Source organism: Crocodylus porosus, unplaced genomic scaffold (genome assembly GCF_001723895.1).
Source record: "Crocodylus porosus isolate Cpor-Errol unplaced genomic scaffold, CroPor_comp1, whole genome shotgun sequence".
Classification (NCBI taxonomy): Eukaryota; Metazoa; Chordata; order Crocodylia; family Crocodylidae; genus Crocodylus; species Crocodylus porosus.
In genome coordinates, this window is record NW_017728907.1 from 60,945,345 (window position 1) to 60,961,471 (window position 16,127).

General features: G+C 44.5%; 1 protein-coding gene across 1 annotated transcript in view; it reads left to right on the plus strand.

Annotated features, from left to right (window-relative positions):
- The first annotated feature begins 12,575 nt into the window (after positions 1–12,575).
- AK4 (adenylate kinase 4) overlaps positions 12,576–16,127 on the plus strand; it is a 24,424-nt gene continuing 20,872 nt past the window's right edge. Inside the window, exon 1 of the mRNA XM_019531581.1 lies at positions 12,576–13,102. Coding sequence (XP_019387126.1) covers positions 13,054–13,102 — 49 coding nt within the window. The 5' untranslated portion in view covers positions 12,576–13,053. The remainder of the gene's footprint in view (positions 13,103–16,127) is intronic.

Sequence of the window (16,127 nt, forward strand, 5' to 3'; positions counted from 1 at the left end):
GGAGAAACCTGTAGCTTGTACCTTGTCTGTTCTGGGGCAGATGTAATGTAATTATGGTCTGTAACTCGTTGGTCTGAGGCAGCGAAGTTGGCACTTTGTCACAGTGAACTCTCTCTTTTAGCTTCTACAAGTATCCCTGTTGTACTGTAACTAGCTGCTAAATGCTTTGCTGGTACCCCGATGTCTCATAATCTTCTCATAGTGACTGCCCTGGTTGGTGTTGAAAGCTGCTGAACACTTTTTGACAAGTCAAATGAAATAATGTGACTTGTCAGAGCTATATCAGTTATTTGGGGTGAGAGAGTTGGTGATGACCAAGACAGGTACGCAAAGGAGAAACTGGTGCTTATTATTTCTCAATCAGTTTTTAATGGCTGCTTTGTCTGTGGGGAGGCCAGAAGAATCTTCAATTTGATTTACGCTAATGTATGGTAGGAGTGGGTTGGGTAGTTTGTTTCCTCTCCCCTCTTCACTTCAAATGAAGCTTTCCCTCTGAGACAGAGAAGAGTGCCTAATGCAAGTCAGTTCCTGGCATAGAGGCAAACCTAACCACCAAGACCAAAGTCAGAAAATGCAATTTGGTATAAACACTCCCCCCTCCCCTTTCGCTCTTAAAAGCTGAATCTGTTATCATCATCTGGTGGACATTAAAATATTTTTTTATTTTAATTTGATTTTATTTTTTGGAAGGTGTGCAGTGGTGTAGTAGTGCTGTTCTGCCACATTCCAGTGTGTGTATGTGTGTTGTCCATGTCTGTCTTCTTGGGAGCTTCCGAGTTTCACTAAAATATATTCTCTTCTTCCTGTGGATGCAAACAGAGGCAACTTGCCACAGCACCATCTCGAATGACAGTCACAGGTTACTGGTGTGCTAAGTACTTAACAGGTTTAAGGCATGTTGAGGCCCTTTCACCTGAAAGTAAACTGTTTTGTTGGCATGAATCTATGCTGGATAGTACTTATTAACAGGCCATGTGTAACTGTTCATGGGTTTGTTTAAAGTCCTGTCATAAGCTTCAACATCTTTCATACAGATGGTAAAACCTCAGTATCACCTTTATCCTGTGAATCTGGAATAGATTACTAATATAAAGTAAGTTAATAACCTTGAGGTATTGGCAGATAAGCCATTGCTGGGAGAAGATGGCAGCAGCTAGAGCCAAGAATTTTTGAAGTGAGAACCTTGAGTTTGTCTTCCAAATAAGTGGTCAGCTTGTTAAAATTGCCAAGCACTCAGCAACCACTTCAGTGGGATAGAGCGAAGTGCATGTCTTGCTAGACTGGAATTAATTCCCATCTAACCCTGACTGCAATTAAAGAACTTGGTGACCTGACAACTGATCCAGATGGGGCTGTATTGCTTGTAGTGAAACCGAGGAGGAAGCAGTAGTGTAACCGAGGAGGTGTGACTGGGGCAGCCACCCCAGGCATTGCCTTTGGAGGGGACCAGGGTTAAAAAATTGCTTCTGCTGCAGTGATTGCTGGCTGTAGTGCCACCATTGACACTGCTGCAGTTGCTTGGGGCACAGCTGCCCTGCTGTGTGTCTGTGTGGGAGGCATCCCAGGTGTACGGTTGAAGTGTTTTGCTCCTGTATAAAAACTTCCAACTTGGACATAAAGGAGGGGTGGTTCCCTGGTTAGATTTAGGTGACAAAAAACAGCCACTTTTACTGCTGTTCGTGGCAAGAAAGTGGGCCTTTTTCTCTTAATATGGATTTTTCTATCAGGCTCCATGTGTTTCACCTTTTGGAATGGACTATGCTGTGTGCACTACATGGAGCCTATGCTTCAGTTCCCTTAGACTGAAGTTAGCTTTATTGCTAAAATAAAGTAACCTTGCTCAGAGAGCTCTGCGATCTGTACTGGCTGCCAGTTTGGCTTCTAGAGAGAGACACCCTTTCTCTTTTTGACTTGCAGGAAACCTCTTTTTCAGAGAGATTTCCCCTTTTATCCATGGGATACTGCTGCAGTGAAAATAACTAGAGGTGGCTCTGCTGAAACAACACCCTTGCTGTAGAAGGGAAGGGGTTGGGAGCAGTCCATGCTTTTTTCCTCTCTTTTTTCCAGCTCCTTTTTGCCCTGCTCTTAAAACCTGATGAGTTTTGAAGCTGCTTAAAAAGTTTTCATCTCCCTTTGTTTATCTGAATCCAAAGACTTGTGAGCTTAAGATGCCCCCCACCATTAGATTTCAGACATGGAAAGGTTTTTGTTTATTTGTTTTTGTGTTTGTTTTTTAAATAAAACTTTGTTTTCTGGCTCTGTCTAGAATCTACTTACTAGAGGGTCATCTTTTAAAATTTGTACTCCTCTTTCCCCCTTCCTGCTCCCTCTAGGTTGTAGCAGGCAGGCAATAGGGGCCAGGTGGTTGGGAAGTTAAGTGGCCCCTTGCTTCCCCCTCACCTTCCCCTGCTTCCTCTGCAGCCTGCCACCCCTCGTCCTCTGGCTCTAGCAGGGCTCCAGACCCACTTTGGCCCAGGGTACAGACCATGTGGTGGTTTTGGCCCTAATCCGGCCGTGCAGCAGTTGTTGCAGTGGTGGTAGCTCTGGCTGCGCCCCAGAGTGAGAGCCTAGGCCAGAGCTGCTGCAACTGCTACATAGGAAAAGAAACCTTGTCTTGGATGCAAGTAAATGAACTTGATCCAGGTTTTGGGGAAGGCCCATAGGGACAGGAGCTTGAGATCTGTTAGAGGTGAGGTCTGTGTTTGTTATGCTGCTTGGAGGTCTGTGTTGGGAATGGAGTGCTGCTAATATACTGCAAAATATGAGGCACCAGCACTTGGAGCCCAGGACACACAGTCCTTTGTGCATTAACCTAGTTCTAAATGGATGTTATGCTGTGCAACTTGAGTCCTCAGTGGCTCTCACAAGGAAATAAATCGATACCCTCTTTCTGCTGATCTTCAACTGAGAGGGATGACTTTTGATTTCATATCTCAACATCAACCCAATTAATTCCTACCCCTGTGGTTTTCTTTAATTATTACAGTTAAAAACCAAATTACAAAGCCTTATCAAAGCTGTGTTAAATAATCAACTACCCGAGGACTGAGACTGGTTAGATTATAATTTAAATTTCTGAGTCTGGTTAAGCTTTCTTTCAGATTATTCAGACAATGCGGGTAGTTCATTGATGCTTTTTTTTCATCCTTGATCTCGGGGGGTAACAAACGTCTTATACGCAGGAACCAGTTGAACTCCATTGAGTGGGAACATGTGTAGTTGGGGCCCTTCGGTATTCCAGAGAATATTCCTACAGTTTATTCCTACTGGATTTTTATGTACACCATGCTGACTTAGAAGGGTAGGGAAAAGGACATGAGAGGATCTGGAAAAGAGCCACCTGTATGATCAGGGGCTTGCAAGGCAAGCCATATGAGAAAAGGCTGAGGGACCTTGGCCTCTTTTGCCTAAAGAAGAGAAAGCTGAGAGGGGACTTGATAGCAGTTTACTGCTATATCAGAGGAGTGCACGAGGAGTGCATCAGGACCTTGGTATTAAGCTTCAGGCTTAATACCAAGAAAAACTCCTTCACAGTCAGGGTGTCCAGATTGTGGAATAAACTTCCTCCGGAGGTGGTGCAATCACTTACATTTGAGGTTTTCAAGAGGAGACTGAACAGTCACCTTGCTGGGGTACCTTGACCCCAGTTGTCTTCCTGCCTAGAGCAGAGGGGCTGGACCTGGTGATCCGCAAGGTCCCTTCCAGTTCCTAACAACCTATGAATCTGTGAAAAGGTAGAATAACTAGCTGAAGCTCCGTTCTTTCTCCTTTCCATTTAGCGTGGTTTCTCCTGGCAAAACCACCAAAAAAAAATTGGGGTATCACATGCATAGGAGATTAAGAACTAGGGTAGCCTGCCTGGACAAATAGTTCTTCTCTCCTTCCCCCTTAATCCCCAGGTATGAAGGGGGCATTGTGCCTTGGGTAGATCACTCAATTAATCTCTGAGATCACAAGCATGATTCCTGGCCCCAGAAAACTGACACTGATTGTTGTAATTTAACCTTATTAATATGCAGTTAACTGGTGAGTGTTTGTATTAACCACACTGTGTTAAAGTTTTTCTTTTATTTACAAATTGCATAAAAGGATGCTGTGTACAGCAGAAAGTCCAATTTTAGCTTGAATTGGTTGTGACAAATTTTAAATCTTCTCAGTAGGCTTTTTTTTGAATTTTTTTTTTTGTGCTTCCTGCTTCGGCCTATGCCATGATTATAGCAGGCAGACACTAAAAAGCTTTGTTTTCTATTATTAAGCCCCACTCCTGGTTTACTTGTGTCTTGTAATATCTCCCTTGAGATAAGAGAAGGGATAAGCTATTGCTGTGTTATGTAGGTGCGACTGTATTAGAAAATCAAGGCCTAGCGGTGAGAAATAACCAAAACAGGTAAATATTTGTTTTTCTAGTGGGGTAGATTGCAGTGGCAGGGTTAGGCTTGTGGAGAGTCTGAATTTTTATACACTGTGTGTTTAGCTTTTTGTTTAATTCATTTCTTTAATGATTGCCAATTTGATATGAAGAGCTGTGTGGTCAGGGCCAGCAGCATCATGCCAGCTGTCCCTGCCTCTTCCCTTTTATGGCAGTATGAGTAAAGTCTGAAGCATCCTTGACTTAAAAAAAAAGAATGATTCATGTAGCCCTTATCTGAACATACTCATATCTGAGCTCCGGACTGGTACAAAAGTTATAGCCTATAATAAGAGCATATTACGAACTGCTGTGTGGTAGTGTTCCTGATCCTGGTTTCGTGCTTTGAGTCTGTGTGTATGGGTGCCCCTGAGTTGTTGCTGCAGCAAGTTGCACCCACCTGCCAGTTGCTTAGGGAGCTGTGCTGGGAGCCTCTGAAGTGTTGCTTTGGTTGGGAGCATGATGGCCTTGCTGTGAGATCAAAAGAAAAAATCTGGATGATAGAAGCTGTCCCTTTTTCCTTGCAGGTAACCTATACAGGATATCTAAAAATCAGACCTGTGCCCTCTTTGGGCATAAAAGGGACCTGGAAGGTTGGGTTTGCAGTATTTATGTGTTGGGGGGGTATGTTTGTTTTTTGGGGTAATGCCCCCCCCTCCATATTTTGAAATATTCAGAATGTCAGATCTGATCTTCCTGGCTTCTTGAAATGTCTGACTGTCTTGGATCGGGAGAATTTGAAACTCTTACTTTGAATTAAAGAGGTAAAGAACTGTGAGTATGACGGACCTTCCGGCATTTCTGATTATGTAATGGGAGAGGGAGCATCAGCCCAACTTCTTTTTTTTCTTTTTTTCTATTTTTTTTCAATAGTGTGCTTAATATAGGTTGCCTTTGGACAGATTTTAGGTATGGACTAATGAAAAGTGAATGAGGGTGAACAGGGGAGGCTTCATCGATTCAGTCAACTCTTGGAAGGTGGTAGTGTCTGAACTATCGGCTGTCTAAAGCTTTGGCAGTGCCCAGGTTCACTTGCATCAAACATGCTGCTTGCTTGAGGTCAGCTTTTCATAGTCATAGAAAAATAGATTTGGAAGGGACCTCCAGAGGTCTAGTCCAAACCCCCGCTCAAAACAGGACCAGCCCCAACTATATCATCCAGGCCAGGGCTTTGTCCAGCCAGGCCTTAAAAACCTCCAAGGATGGTGATTCCATCACCTCTCTAGGTAACTCATTCCAGTGCTTTACCACCTTCTGAGTGAGAGTTTTTTCCTAATATCTAACCTAAATTTCCCTTCCTGCAACTTGAGATCATTGCTGCTTTTCTCATCAGCCACCACTAAGAACAGTCTGACTTCAGCCTCTTTGGCACTGCCCTTCAGGTAGTTGAAGGCTCCTATTAAATCTTCCCCTCGGTCTTCTCTTCTGTGGATGAAATAAGCCCAATTCCCTCAGCCTCTCTGCAGAAGTCATGTGCCCCGACCCTTGAACCATTTTCATCGCTCTCCTCATTTGCATGGTGACACTCATGTTACCAAGCATTCTGCTTGGCATAAAGTGCCTGCAGGATTGGTCTCCCGTATTCCCCTTTAAAACAGTCCAGCTACAAGTTCTGGCAAGCTGCTGTTGTGGGTAAGGTGCCCTTGAGAAGCAGCCTTCATGTGAAGAGCAGTGTCCCTTCCTGCATGGCTGTCCTTTGGAGTTGCGCCAGAGGAACTACTAGGAAGGAAAGAGAATCCCTGGCGCGCTGCCAGGCAGGCCTGGAGACTCGCGTGTGATGTCAATGACAAGGAAAGACCTTGTTAGCACAATTAGTGAAAGAGCTCATTGGGGCTGTGCAGCTGCTGTTCTGCACAAAGGATCCAACCAAGATCCTCGGGGATCTTGCCTGGGAGCATGACCAGTACTTTGATGTGCTGGGGAAGTGTGGTGCTCTCCTTCCTGCCCCTCCTGCAGGTGACTTTAAAGCTCTTTTTTAATGATCCGTGGTAATCACTATGTGCCCTTTAAAAGTTGGGCTTGATTTACCCTTGAGCTGACTTCAAGCAAGCGGCACGTTTGATATAAGTGAACCTGATACTGCCAACAGTGTACCATGCATGATTATAAATGGTACTTGCGAAACTTATCCAGTCACCATGTTGAACTCTTGCAGGAGAAACTCCTGTGCTTTTAACTGTGCACTGTAGGAAAGTGGCATGGATTAGCTAAGAGTTATTTAACATAATTTAAACTTTTGACAAAGATCTGAAGTCCAGCCACTGCCCTTCCTCTTCCCTCCACCTCCCTTCTCTTAGCTCCCCTGCCTCTACAGGGGTCCGTGCACCACTGTAAGTGGTAACTGGTATCTGAGTAGAAAGAAGGCAGACTGAACCCTGAGGTCTGCTAGTCCTGTGTCATGGATGTTTGGAATACCCGAATCCTAACTGACCTGCAGGTGATGACGTGAGCAGCCTTCACTTCTTGCATCCTGGGAGCCAGAACTTGGAGTTAGCAGGGTCTTTCTTCAACACGAATAGTGGTAGTGCATCCCACACAATATAAAGCTAATTCTTTTCCCTTCTTGCCTGCTGTATTGATATGGTTAGTGTTGATTGTCCCCAGTTGTTAGAAAATGCTGATGTCATTTAGTTGAAATGGCCTCTTGAATGTGTACAACTATTTGCACTTGCTTTGTCTGAGAAGTCTTGAGCTGTAGTGCATTTTTGTTAGAAGACCAACTTGGGTCACTTGTTTTCCTTGCTTATGGGGGAGATGCAGTTTTTCACTGCATGAATAAATTTCAGATATTGTCTTAATTCCAGAAGTGACACCAGAATTTTTTGCAACCAAAGTAGATATTGAGATGAACATGATACAGGTTCCCTCATTTCAAAAGCAGCCAGGCCGCCTTTCTGGCAACTGAAATGTATCTTCAAGTTGGTAAGAATAATAGTGTATGTGAATTCTGTGAGATCTGATATCCTTTATTTACTTTAAAAACTTTTGTTTTGTAAGCAAGGTAATGAACAGCTATTGTCAAATAATTTTAACTAGCTTTGAATTTATTTTGGTTTCAGAATAGTATTAATTAACTCTAAAACTTTATTCCTCAAGTATAAGTAGACATTTAATTCAGTATATTTATATTGTTGGATTGTTATGTCAATTAGCAGAACTTTGTATATTCTAGAAAACTTTTAAAAGCTGCCTTCTCCCTTTCCAGGCTGTTGAAACCACTAGAGGCTTCTTGGGATGTACTTTAAAGGAGGGCCTGATGGAAGTTTGTACTTCAGTGAGCCCAACACAAAGGTGTTACTAACTGTTGGGGGATATGTTGTTTTTATGAGTTGTTAGGGAGAATTTCAGGCACTGAAACTGGACTCTGGAGACTTGGATTCAATTCCCAGTTCTATATACCCTCTCTGTGTGACCTTGGACAAGTCGATTATGTGCCTTTGTCTCCTCATCTTGTAAAATAGCTAATAAAGTTCCCTTTCTTCCAGTCTATGGGTCTGTCTTATAAAGTCCTTTGGAACTGGACTGTCTCATGATAAATTTATCTCATGGTAAGTATGTGTGAAATACCAAGCTTTGTAAACTGCCAGTGGGATCCCAGTTCCAGCTGGGACCTGTGGGTACCAATGCTATCCAGCATCTTTGGTGCACAATATACTTTCCTAGCACTTCTCATGGAGCCAGCTTCTGTTCACCCAGACCCCTTATCTGAAGGCTCAGTTATTGCAATTGGCTTTGCTTGGGGTAAACCATGAAGGTTGCTAGGGGATTATATTAATTTGCTTCCTCACAGCTTCAACAAAAATGGCTTTTCATAATCCAGGTGGGAAGGAAGAGTCTCTTTGGCATATTAATTTCGTATTAAATTGAACTCAGTTTGGAAGCGTGTAAACTTTAGCTTCCTTCAGTAAGCAGAGACTCAACGTCCCTCAAGTATGTACCTTGGCAGAAGCTGGGCCAGAATAGAGACTCTTCAGCGGGGTCCTGTTTTTGTGTTTGGTGTTTAAAGACCTGGCACCCAAAAGCCGTCTAATAGGGAGCATTTGACAACCTCTGGACAACAATAGGATTCCATCAGAGCAGAGACTTTATCCCAGTCTTCCCAGCAGCGTGGTGGTGGAAACTTAATACAAGGCCTCTGGCGCAGCTCTGGCACATGGAGCAGCTGCAGGATGATGCAGCTTCTAAATTCCTTTTTGTATTCTGTGACACAGGTTTCACACCTGACACAGGGTACACCCAGGTTTCTAGCTTTGTTGGGGCATAGCGAAGCCATATACCCCAGTCTAGCAACTGCATCACTGCAGGCAAGCTGAAGAAAAAGACTTGTGCAGGGCCTAGGCTGTAGGGAGAATTTCTTGCAGACATAATTGTAAGCTCCCGGTTACATCAGGAATTGTGCTTTGAATCTGGGGGTGTTTCCCTAGCAACAAATGTATTCACTTCAAGCCCTTGGCTATGTGCATGGCCATGGGAACAGGTTAAAAGGGAAAAGTGTATGCGGAAGGGTGTGACAAAAGTTTATGCCCATGAGGTATCTCTGTACTTGTTGCATAAGGTAGACTTGTAGGGCTTCCCCCCCCCCATTTACTGTCATTAGAAGCTTCCTTGACCGTGCTGTCTCTAACTGTTCTCCTGCTATGCTGGCAACATATATGCATGGCATGTTTACAACTCGGACTGATTTATACTTAATTTGGAAAGGTTATTTCTTGTCATTGGTATGTATGGAGGTACACTCCATTACTACCGCTTCAGGCAAGTACGTGACTTCGAGAAGCATTAAACCAACATAACTATGCGGGGAGGATGAGAAGTACCTAGTGAATCTGAAATCTGTGACTCATCTTTGCAGTCCAGTGAATCAGCCTTTTCCCTTCCTGTATTCCCTGGTGTACTATTTTAGACATAACTTTCACATGCTGGAATGTGGCTTTTGACAGCCATGCAGCCTTCCTGTGTTCTCGGCAGCAATAATCCTGGTCCTGGAAGACGTCTATGACAGCCTTCAATTTAAGACCCTTTGGGCAGTCCTTTATTAAGCAGTAAATTCCAAGTTTCTAAGGAAGTTTAACACTTTATTTTAGAGGCTAAACTACTAACTTAGGTTAGTATTTCTGCTTGTTGCATCCCTAGACTTTTCTTTCTATGGGGTTGGTTGTGAGCCCTGCTGATGTACAGAGAGCCCCCCATCTCTTTAAGCTCCCCTGCATAGGACACCTGCACTGTTTTGGTGGAGGAGTGGCTTGTGTCATTGGCCATGGCAAGAGACTAGGTTTGGAGCAAAGGGGGAAGAAGGGCTCTAAGTTGTGATTTGATTCCTGCCTTGTTTGGGGAGCAGCACGGTTGTGAATTACCTTTTGCAGGCAGAGTTTCAGCTTTTACGTTGGCCCCCACTTGCCAGTCATAGTTGGGAGGGCTTTTCCGAGCGGTGTGTATGTATGAGGCAAAATACACGTACGCTTGATGCCTAATTCCATGGCAGTAATCCTATCTTTGTCATTTGATAGTGTTTTGAAATTGACTGCATAAAATGCATACAGTGAAAGGCCTCAATTTTAAACAAAAAGTGTCAGCAAGCCAGTTGGTAAGAAACTTCCCCTATTCATAAATAGGGTGTTGGCAGCTATTAAAAATATCAGTGGGGAATCTTCTACAACCAGCAGAGTCTACGTGTGTAGTAATGCTGAGGCAGAATGAGTGCAGGAGTGATTGTGTGTCCTGAGCTCCCGTCTTCTGTACCTGAGAATGGTGAGACTATGCTTCAGACAACCTTTACACTCACCTACGCCCTGTCTTATCCCTCTTCCTCCCCTTCCCTATCCTCTTAGCACTGGCCAGTAAAGGGAGGAAAGCTCTGTTCTTAAAATAAGATTTTACATCTAATAAGTCACAGAAGCTTAAAAGGCCTACACAGTCATAGCAAAAATCTTAAAAGAAACCATGACGGAACAAGTTGTTCCTAACTGGAGGATTGCAGGGTGCATGATGGGGCTGGAAGCGACCTGGGGAGGTCATCTAGGTCAGCTGTTGGTCAAGGCAGAGTCAAGTTCTCCAGTAACAGCTCTGGAAATGGGATGTATAACTTGTTGCTGTTACCATCAGCTAAAGGAGATCCCACACCTTTGCTCAGCCCTGCATGAATGATGCAGAAGGAGCAGCTTTCCAGCTGCAGCAGTTGCTTTGTGAGTTAACAATGCACTGATTGTAAAAACGGCAGTGTGTTCAAGTGGTAGGCGAGAGCAACATCCTACGTGAGTTCGTTCCCCTCGCAGGGCTGGATACAGTTCCCTGGAGAGGTCTCGGATATATTTGTTTAATAGCACACGCAGACTTTTAGGAAGTAGCAGAGATGTATTTGCTAACTGAGGCAATGATAAAAATAGATTTTTTTTTTCATTGCTTGTTTAAAAATCTTAACTGTAGACCTTTTTTTTTTTAAGATGGCAAAATATACATTTGTTGGGGAGACTATCCCATGCGTTTGCACAGTTTAAAAAATGCAGCTATTGAGAAGCTTATACTTAACTCTTAAAACGATTCAGCCTGTGGTTGGGCTTATGTGCTTCTGAGGTGTGTTGTGCTATAATAAGGAAAATTGAGGAGACCCTGGAGGATTCTGTTCTTAAGCTTGGGACTTTGTGGAGGAAGCTGTTTACAGTAATGGTAGAAACTTTAGTCTCCAGCCCATGTAAGAAATAGCATTGCAGCTTTGGGTAGATAACAGCAGCTCTTGTAGAGGAACCTACTGATTGCTGATATTTTTAGGTACCTACTTAAATTGTGGTTTCACCATTTTTGCAGAAACCACGAAAAATGGCAATCTCCACAATCACTGTGAAAAATGACATTGGTCGTGATTTCCTGCAGAACTGACTTCCCCAAAAATGCTTACCGGAATACAAAGAATTAGCTTTCATACTTAAATTTATAATAATACAATAACTTATAATGGGGGATCCTGGTTTTCTCAGTTTAAAAACTCCCAAATTCTGATTTTTTTTAATCCCCCAAATCATCATAAAATGAAATGCCACTGTGTGTGTGTGTGTGTGGATCTGTTGGACACAATGCTTTATTGATATATTTACAATTTTTAAAGTAATCTGGAAGTCTACCAGTGCCTCAGTCATTATAATAAAATCCATTCTAAATGCCTATGTACCTTTGGCGTTTGATATTTTTGTCCATAGATTTTTTTTTTTTTTTTTTGGCCATCATGAAATTGTTTCAAGTATTAATGTCTTCACTCTGCTGAACTCTGCTCTGGTACAAAAAAAAGTCTTTGCCCCCCCCCCCCAAAAATGCTGGAATTTAAAACAAAATGGTGCAATGCTTGGGAGATCAAGCCTGAGATCGCTTGCTCTTTTTTGTGCATAACATTAAGTTTACAATAATAACTAAACTGTACTTGCTTTCAGGGTATGTTTTAGCTAAGAAATAAACATTTCAAAGTTCAAGGTCCGTCTAGAATTCTTTTGAATAAAGTCATGTTCCATATTCAGTCAAAATAATAAATATTTTGTTTCTAGCCCATGGTTGGATTTGAAGACAGGCTTTTGATTCACCTTGTAGAACTTGGAGCTCATTTCTTGAGGTCTACTGTAAGGGAATACAAGCCTTTTTTACCATGACATCCCCTTTAAGCATGTGTGTATGAGCAAGAGGTGGATTATTTGAATGTTGTATTCTTGTTGGCCTTTAACCTTGCCATAATGTGTAATTATCTTTCAGAGAATAAGTTTTCAATAATTGTTGTAAGCGCACATTTATCCATATGATTTTTTTTAACCTTTCTTTTTTTTTTTATATGGCTTTCCAGCAATGGGGTGGTGACCTTATTAGCTGCACAAATGTTATGAAAGGATAAATATTTAAGAATAACCTCTAAAGTATTCCTGCCTGTGTTACCATAATTTGTATTGTTGAGCATATAGACTTTAAAAATGTTATCGACATTGAGGTGGTTCTTCTTTTTTGGCTTTTCTACTGTATTTGAATCCACAGAGCTGTCAGGTAAAGTTGATACATAATCCAGCTACTCAGTCTGGAGGAGAGCGGGTAGAGAACTGACTTTTCTACTGACTTCTTTTTGGGAGGCAGGGGGGAGTGGTTCTTGTTCGTTTTAGGAAACAGCAAAAGTGGAACCACTTTAAACCTGCGTTGGCAGTGCTCCTTTTAATCCAACTTGTATATCCAGTGTAATGAAAACTGACACTAGCACCTCACTTCTGGCGTACGCTATTAGGAAACCGTACAACACCCTTCCACCCCATCAACTGAGGAAAAGGAAGCCGGCTGCTACTTATTTCCTAGATCCTTTTTGCTTTTCGAGGCACTTAGCTCTTGCATTCTTCAGCCTACAACTTCCCTAGCAGCGTTGGGGAAAAATTAACAAGCCAGCTGGCTAAGTACCCCTGGATAACAAGAACAAAGAAACACTTACAACAAAGTTAATGAACAAAGGAAGCCTAGGGAGGGGGCTGTGGTCTTGGATGATAGATAAAAATCATTGAAGGAAAAATTTGTGAAGGCTTTGAATTTAAAGTCTCTCATTTCTCTCTCTTTCTCTAATAGAGGTTGGTGTCTTGGCAAAACAGTATCTTGAGCAAGGCCTTTTGGTACCAGATCATGTAATCACTCGTCTCATGATGACAGAGTTGGAGAAAAAACAGACTGAGCACTGGCTGCTGGATGGTAAGTAAACTGCATGGCTTTAATTCTTCATCCCTCTGCTCTTTCTTGTTCCGTTTGAAATTAATCTGCTTCAACCTCTTGAAGCCAACCTGCTTTGCCATGAATAATTTCTTATTAAAACAAATGTGACACGTACACAAACAGAGCCAAGCAAAGTCACTGCAACTTGTTCAGCTGCGGGGGTGAAGGGAGGGGAATAGAAAAAACACTTCTGAGAACTTATAAGGACAACCTGTTTGCAGTCTGAAGTTACTGCTTTGTGAAACGAAACAGAGATCCTGCTTGCAAGAAATCACATCGACTCGCAGGGTCCTTGCTGTAAGTTAGATCAAAAATCCTTTTGAGAGGTACTGTCATGCTGAAAGCATTTGGAGGTCTCTGTAGGACCTGTCATGCTGCTGGTATACAATGTGGGATGGAGAGACGGGCTACAGAGCCTCCCTAAAGGTATCACCATTTGTTTAACAGACCCTTTCCCTTGTGGACTCCCTTTCATTAGCAGAGTTTCTTCCATCCTGATCCCTGTGGCACAGACCCTCAAACTGAAGGCTATAGCCTTGACTTTCTTGGGGGGTTCTTTCTTGTCGCCTTTCTTATCTGCAATGATCTCAACAGGGGAAATGAAGTTACTGCTGCTGCTGACTTGCTGCACTTAGTCCCCCTCCACCCCTCCTGGGGTGCAAGGTGAAGTGCTCATTTCCTCCTCTGTGCCAGTGAATTGCACTTTTCCAGCCTTTAGGATTTTTCTCATGTACAGGAACATGGGAAGCCTGACAAGAACCCTGTGTTATGCAAAGCAGGCCTCTCGTTCAGTGCAGTATTAAATCATGGCATGCAGCAACTGGTAGGTGGGAGTGACTGGAGATAAGCCAAGATAAATATCTTTTTCATGGGCATATAAAGTAGCAAGACTCAGTTCTGTATTGTGTGCGCCAATAAGAAGCTTTAAAAATGCTCAAAATACATTCAGGCAATGTGGGTGTGTGTGTGTGTGTGATGGTTCTCTCCTCCCTGCTGTTGCCTCTGGTTATGAAGGTGAATTCTGCTAAGAAATAAGGTCCCAGTTTCTCAACCAAAATCACTTTTTGGGGAGTAAGTGGTAAATTGGATGTCCATCTGGTGTCATACAAAGTCCTTTTTTTTTTTTCGCATCAGGCCTATAGTATGAGTGGCTTGACCAAACTGAGCATTTTTAATAGCAGCAGTTCCCGCTCTCCACATCTCCCCAGCTTTTAACTGTTATTTGTTCACCTACTTTTTGTTGTGACAGGTGGTTACCAGTGCCCTGGGTTTTGTATGTTTGCAGGGAGAGGGAGTTAGACGAGGGATTAACTTGTGAACATATTCTGCAAAAGTAGTGTCCTGTTCTGCGGCCCCCCCCCCTACAAACTAGACCAGAGGCAGGCAATTATTTTGGGTGTGTAACAGTGAGCGGGGCTCCCCGCCAGAGGTGTAGATGTATGTGGGGGGGTGCATGTGTGGGTGGGTATAGTGTTTGTGGGGTATGTGATTGTGTGGGGGAGGGTATGTTTGTGGGGTTTGCAGGGGAGCATTTGTCGGTATGGTAGGGTGTGCATGGGACCCCTGCGCTCACCCCCTGAGTCAGTCAGCACCTGCTCCTGCAACAGCCCAGGGCCCACAGCACCTGCTCCTGCAACAGCCCAGGGCCCACATGCCCTGAGGCGCCTGCCCACCATCACCAGCAGTGCACAGCCCCAGCCCGCACCATGCCCACTCCAGAGTCACCCCTGTTGGAACAGATCAGCTAGAACCCACGCAGCCCCAGCGCAGCCTGCCCCACACCACCCACCCGTGGCACGTCCTGCTGCCTCTGGGATGCAGTGGGGCAGGGGCAGCTTCAGCAGGACTACCCTTCTAGGCAACTGAGGTGGCAGGCGGCTCCTTCTGGCTGTTGCTGGCCCCAGTCCTATGGTACCAATGGGGACCTCACTGCACAGCCCCGACCCTGCGTGCCCCGTGCCTGCTCCAGGCTCGCTTGCCCGGGCTCAGCAGCTGCAGTGCAAGACTGAAGCTGTTGCCCAGTGCAGGGGGAAAGCAGCTCCTCCACTCCCACTGCCTGCAGTTTCCCTGGTACGGCCGCCTGGAGGTTGCTCAGGGCTGCCCTACATCTCCACTGCCACCTCTGGGCTGCCCCATGGGACAGCGGTGGCAATGCAGAGCAGATGCAGGGCAGCCCCACGCAGGCTCCAGGCAGCTGCAGCAGGGAATTGCTGGCAGCGGGAGGGGAAGGGGCCACTTTCCCCCCACGCTGAGCAACAGCTTGTCCCGTGCTGCTGCTGCTGAGCCTGGGTGGGTGAGCCTGGAGCAGGTGTGGGGTCAGGGCTGTGCAGTGAGGGTCCCCTCTAGTACTGCGGGGCTGGGGCCAGCGGTAGCAGCTGGAAGGAGCTGCCTGCCACCTGGCTTGCCTTGACAGGCAGCCCAGCTGCGGAGCCACCCCAGCTCCGTTGCGTGGCCATGTGGTGGTAGGATGTGTCATGGCTGTACTGTGCCTGGGCCAGGAGACCGAGGGGACCCCCCTGTGGCCTGTATCTTGTCCACCCCGGCATAGACAAAGTAATCCAACACTTATAAGACTTTAGACTGCAAGATGTTCACGGACTTGACAAAGGAAAGGGCAGTGGAGATGTGCAGGAGCAAAGTGCTTTGTACAGAGGACCTGTAGACCTGGGCACTGATCCCAACCTGCCTTGCCCACTGAACAAGTTGTGGTCTTATAAATGCGTTCGTTGGCTTTGTTTTGTGCTGCTTCAACACTGCAGTGACTTGATCCAAATTCTCCCATCCCTTATGGGCCTTGTTGTAAGTTGAAAATAAAGCCTTTGCCTGGGAGACCTGTACATGCTCTGTAGGGTGTGTTTTTGTTTTTTTTAATAATTCTGTTTTTCTTCTATCACCTGGACAAGGGAGAAGAGATTGATGTCATATATCTTGACTTCAGAAAAGCTTTTGATCTGGTATCCCATGATCACCTCTTGGCCAAACTGCCCAGTTGTGGCCTTGGCTC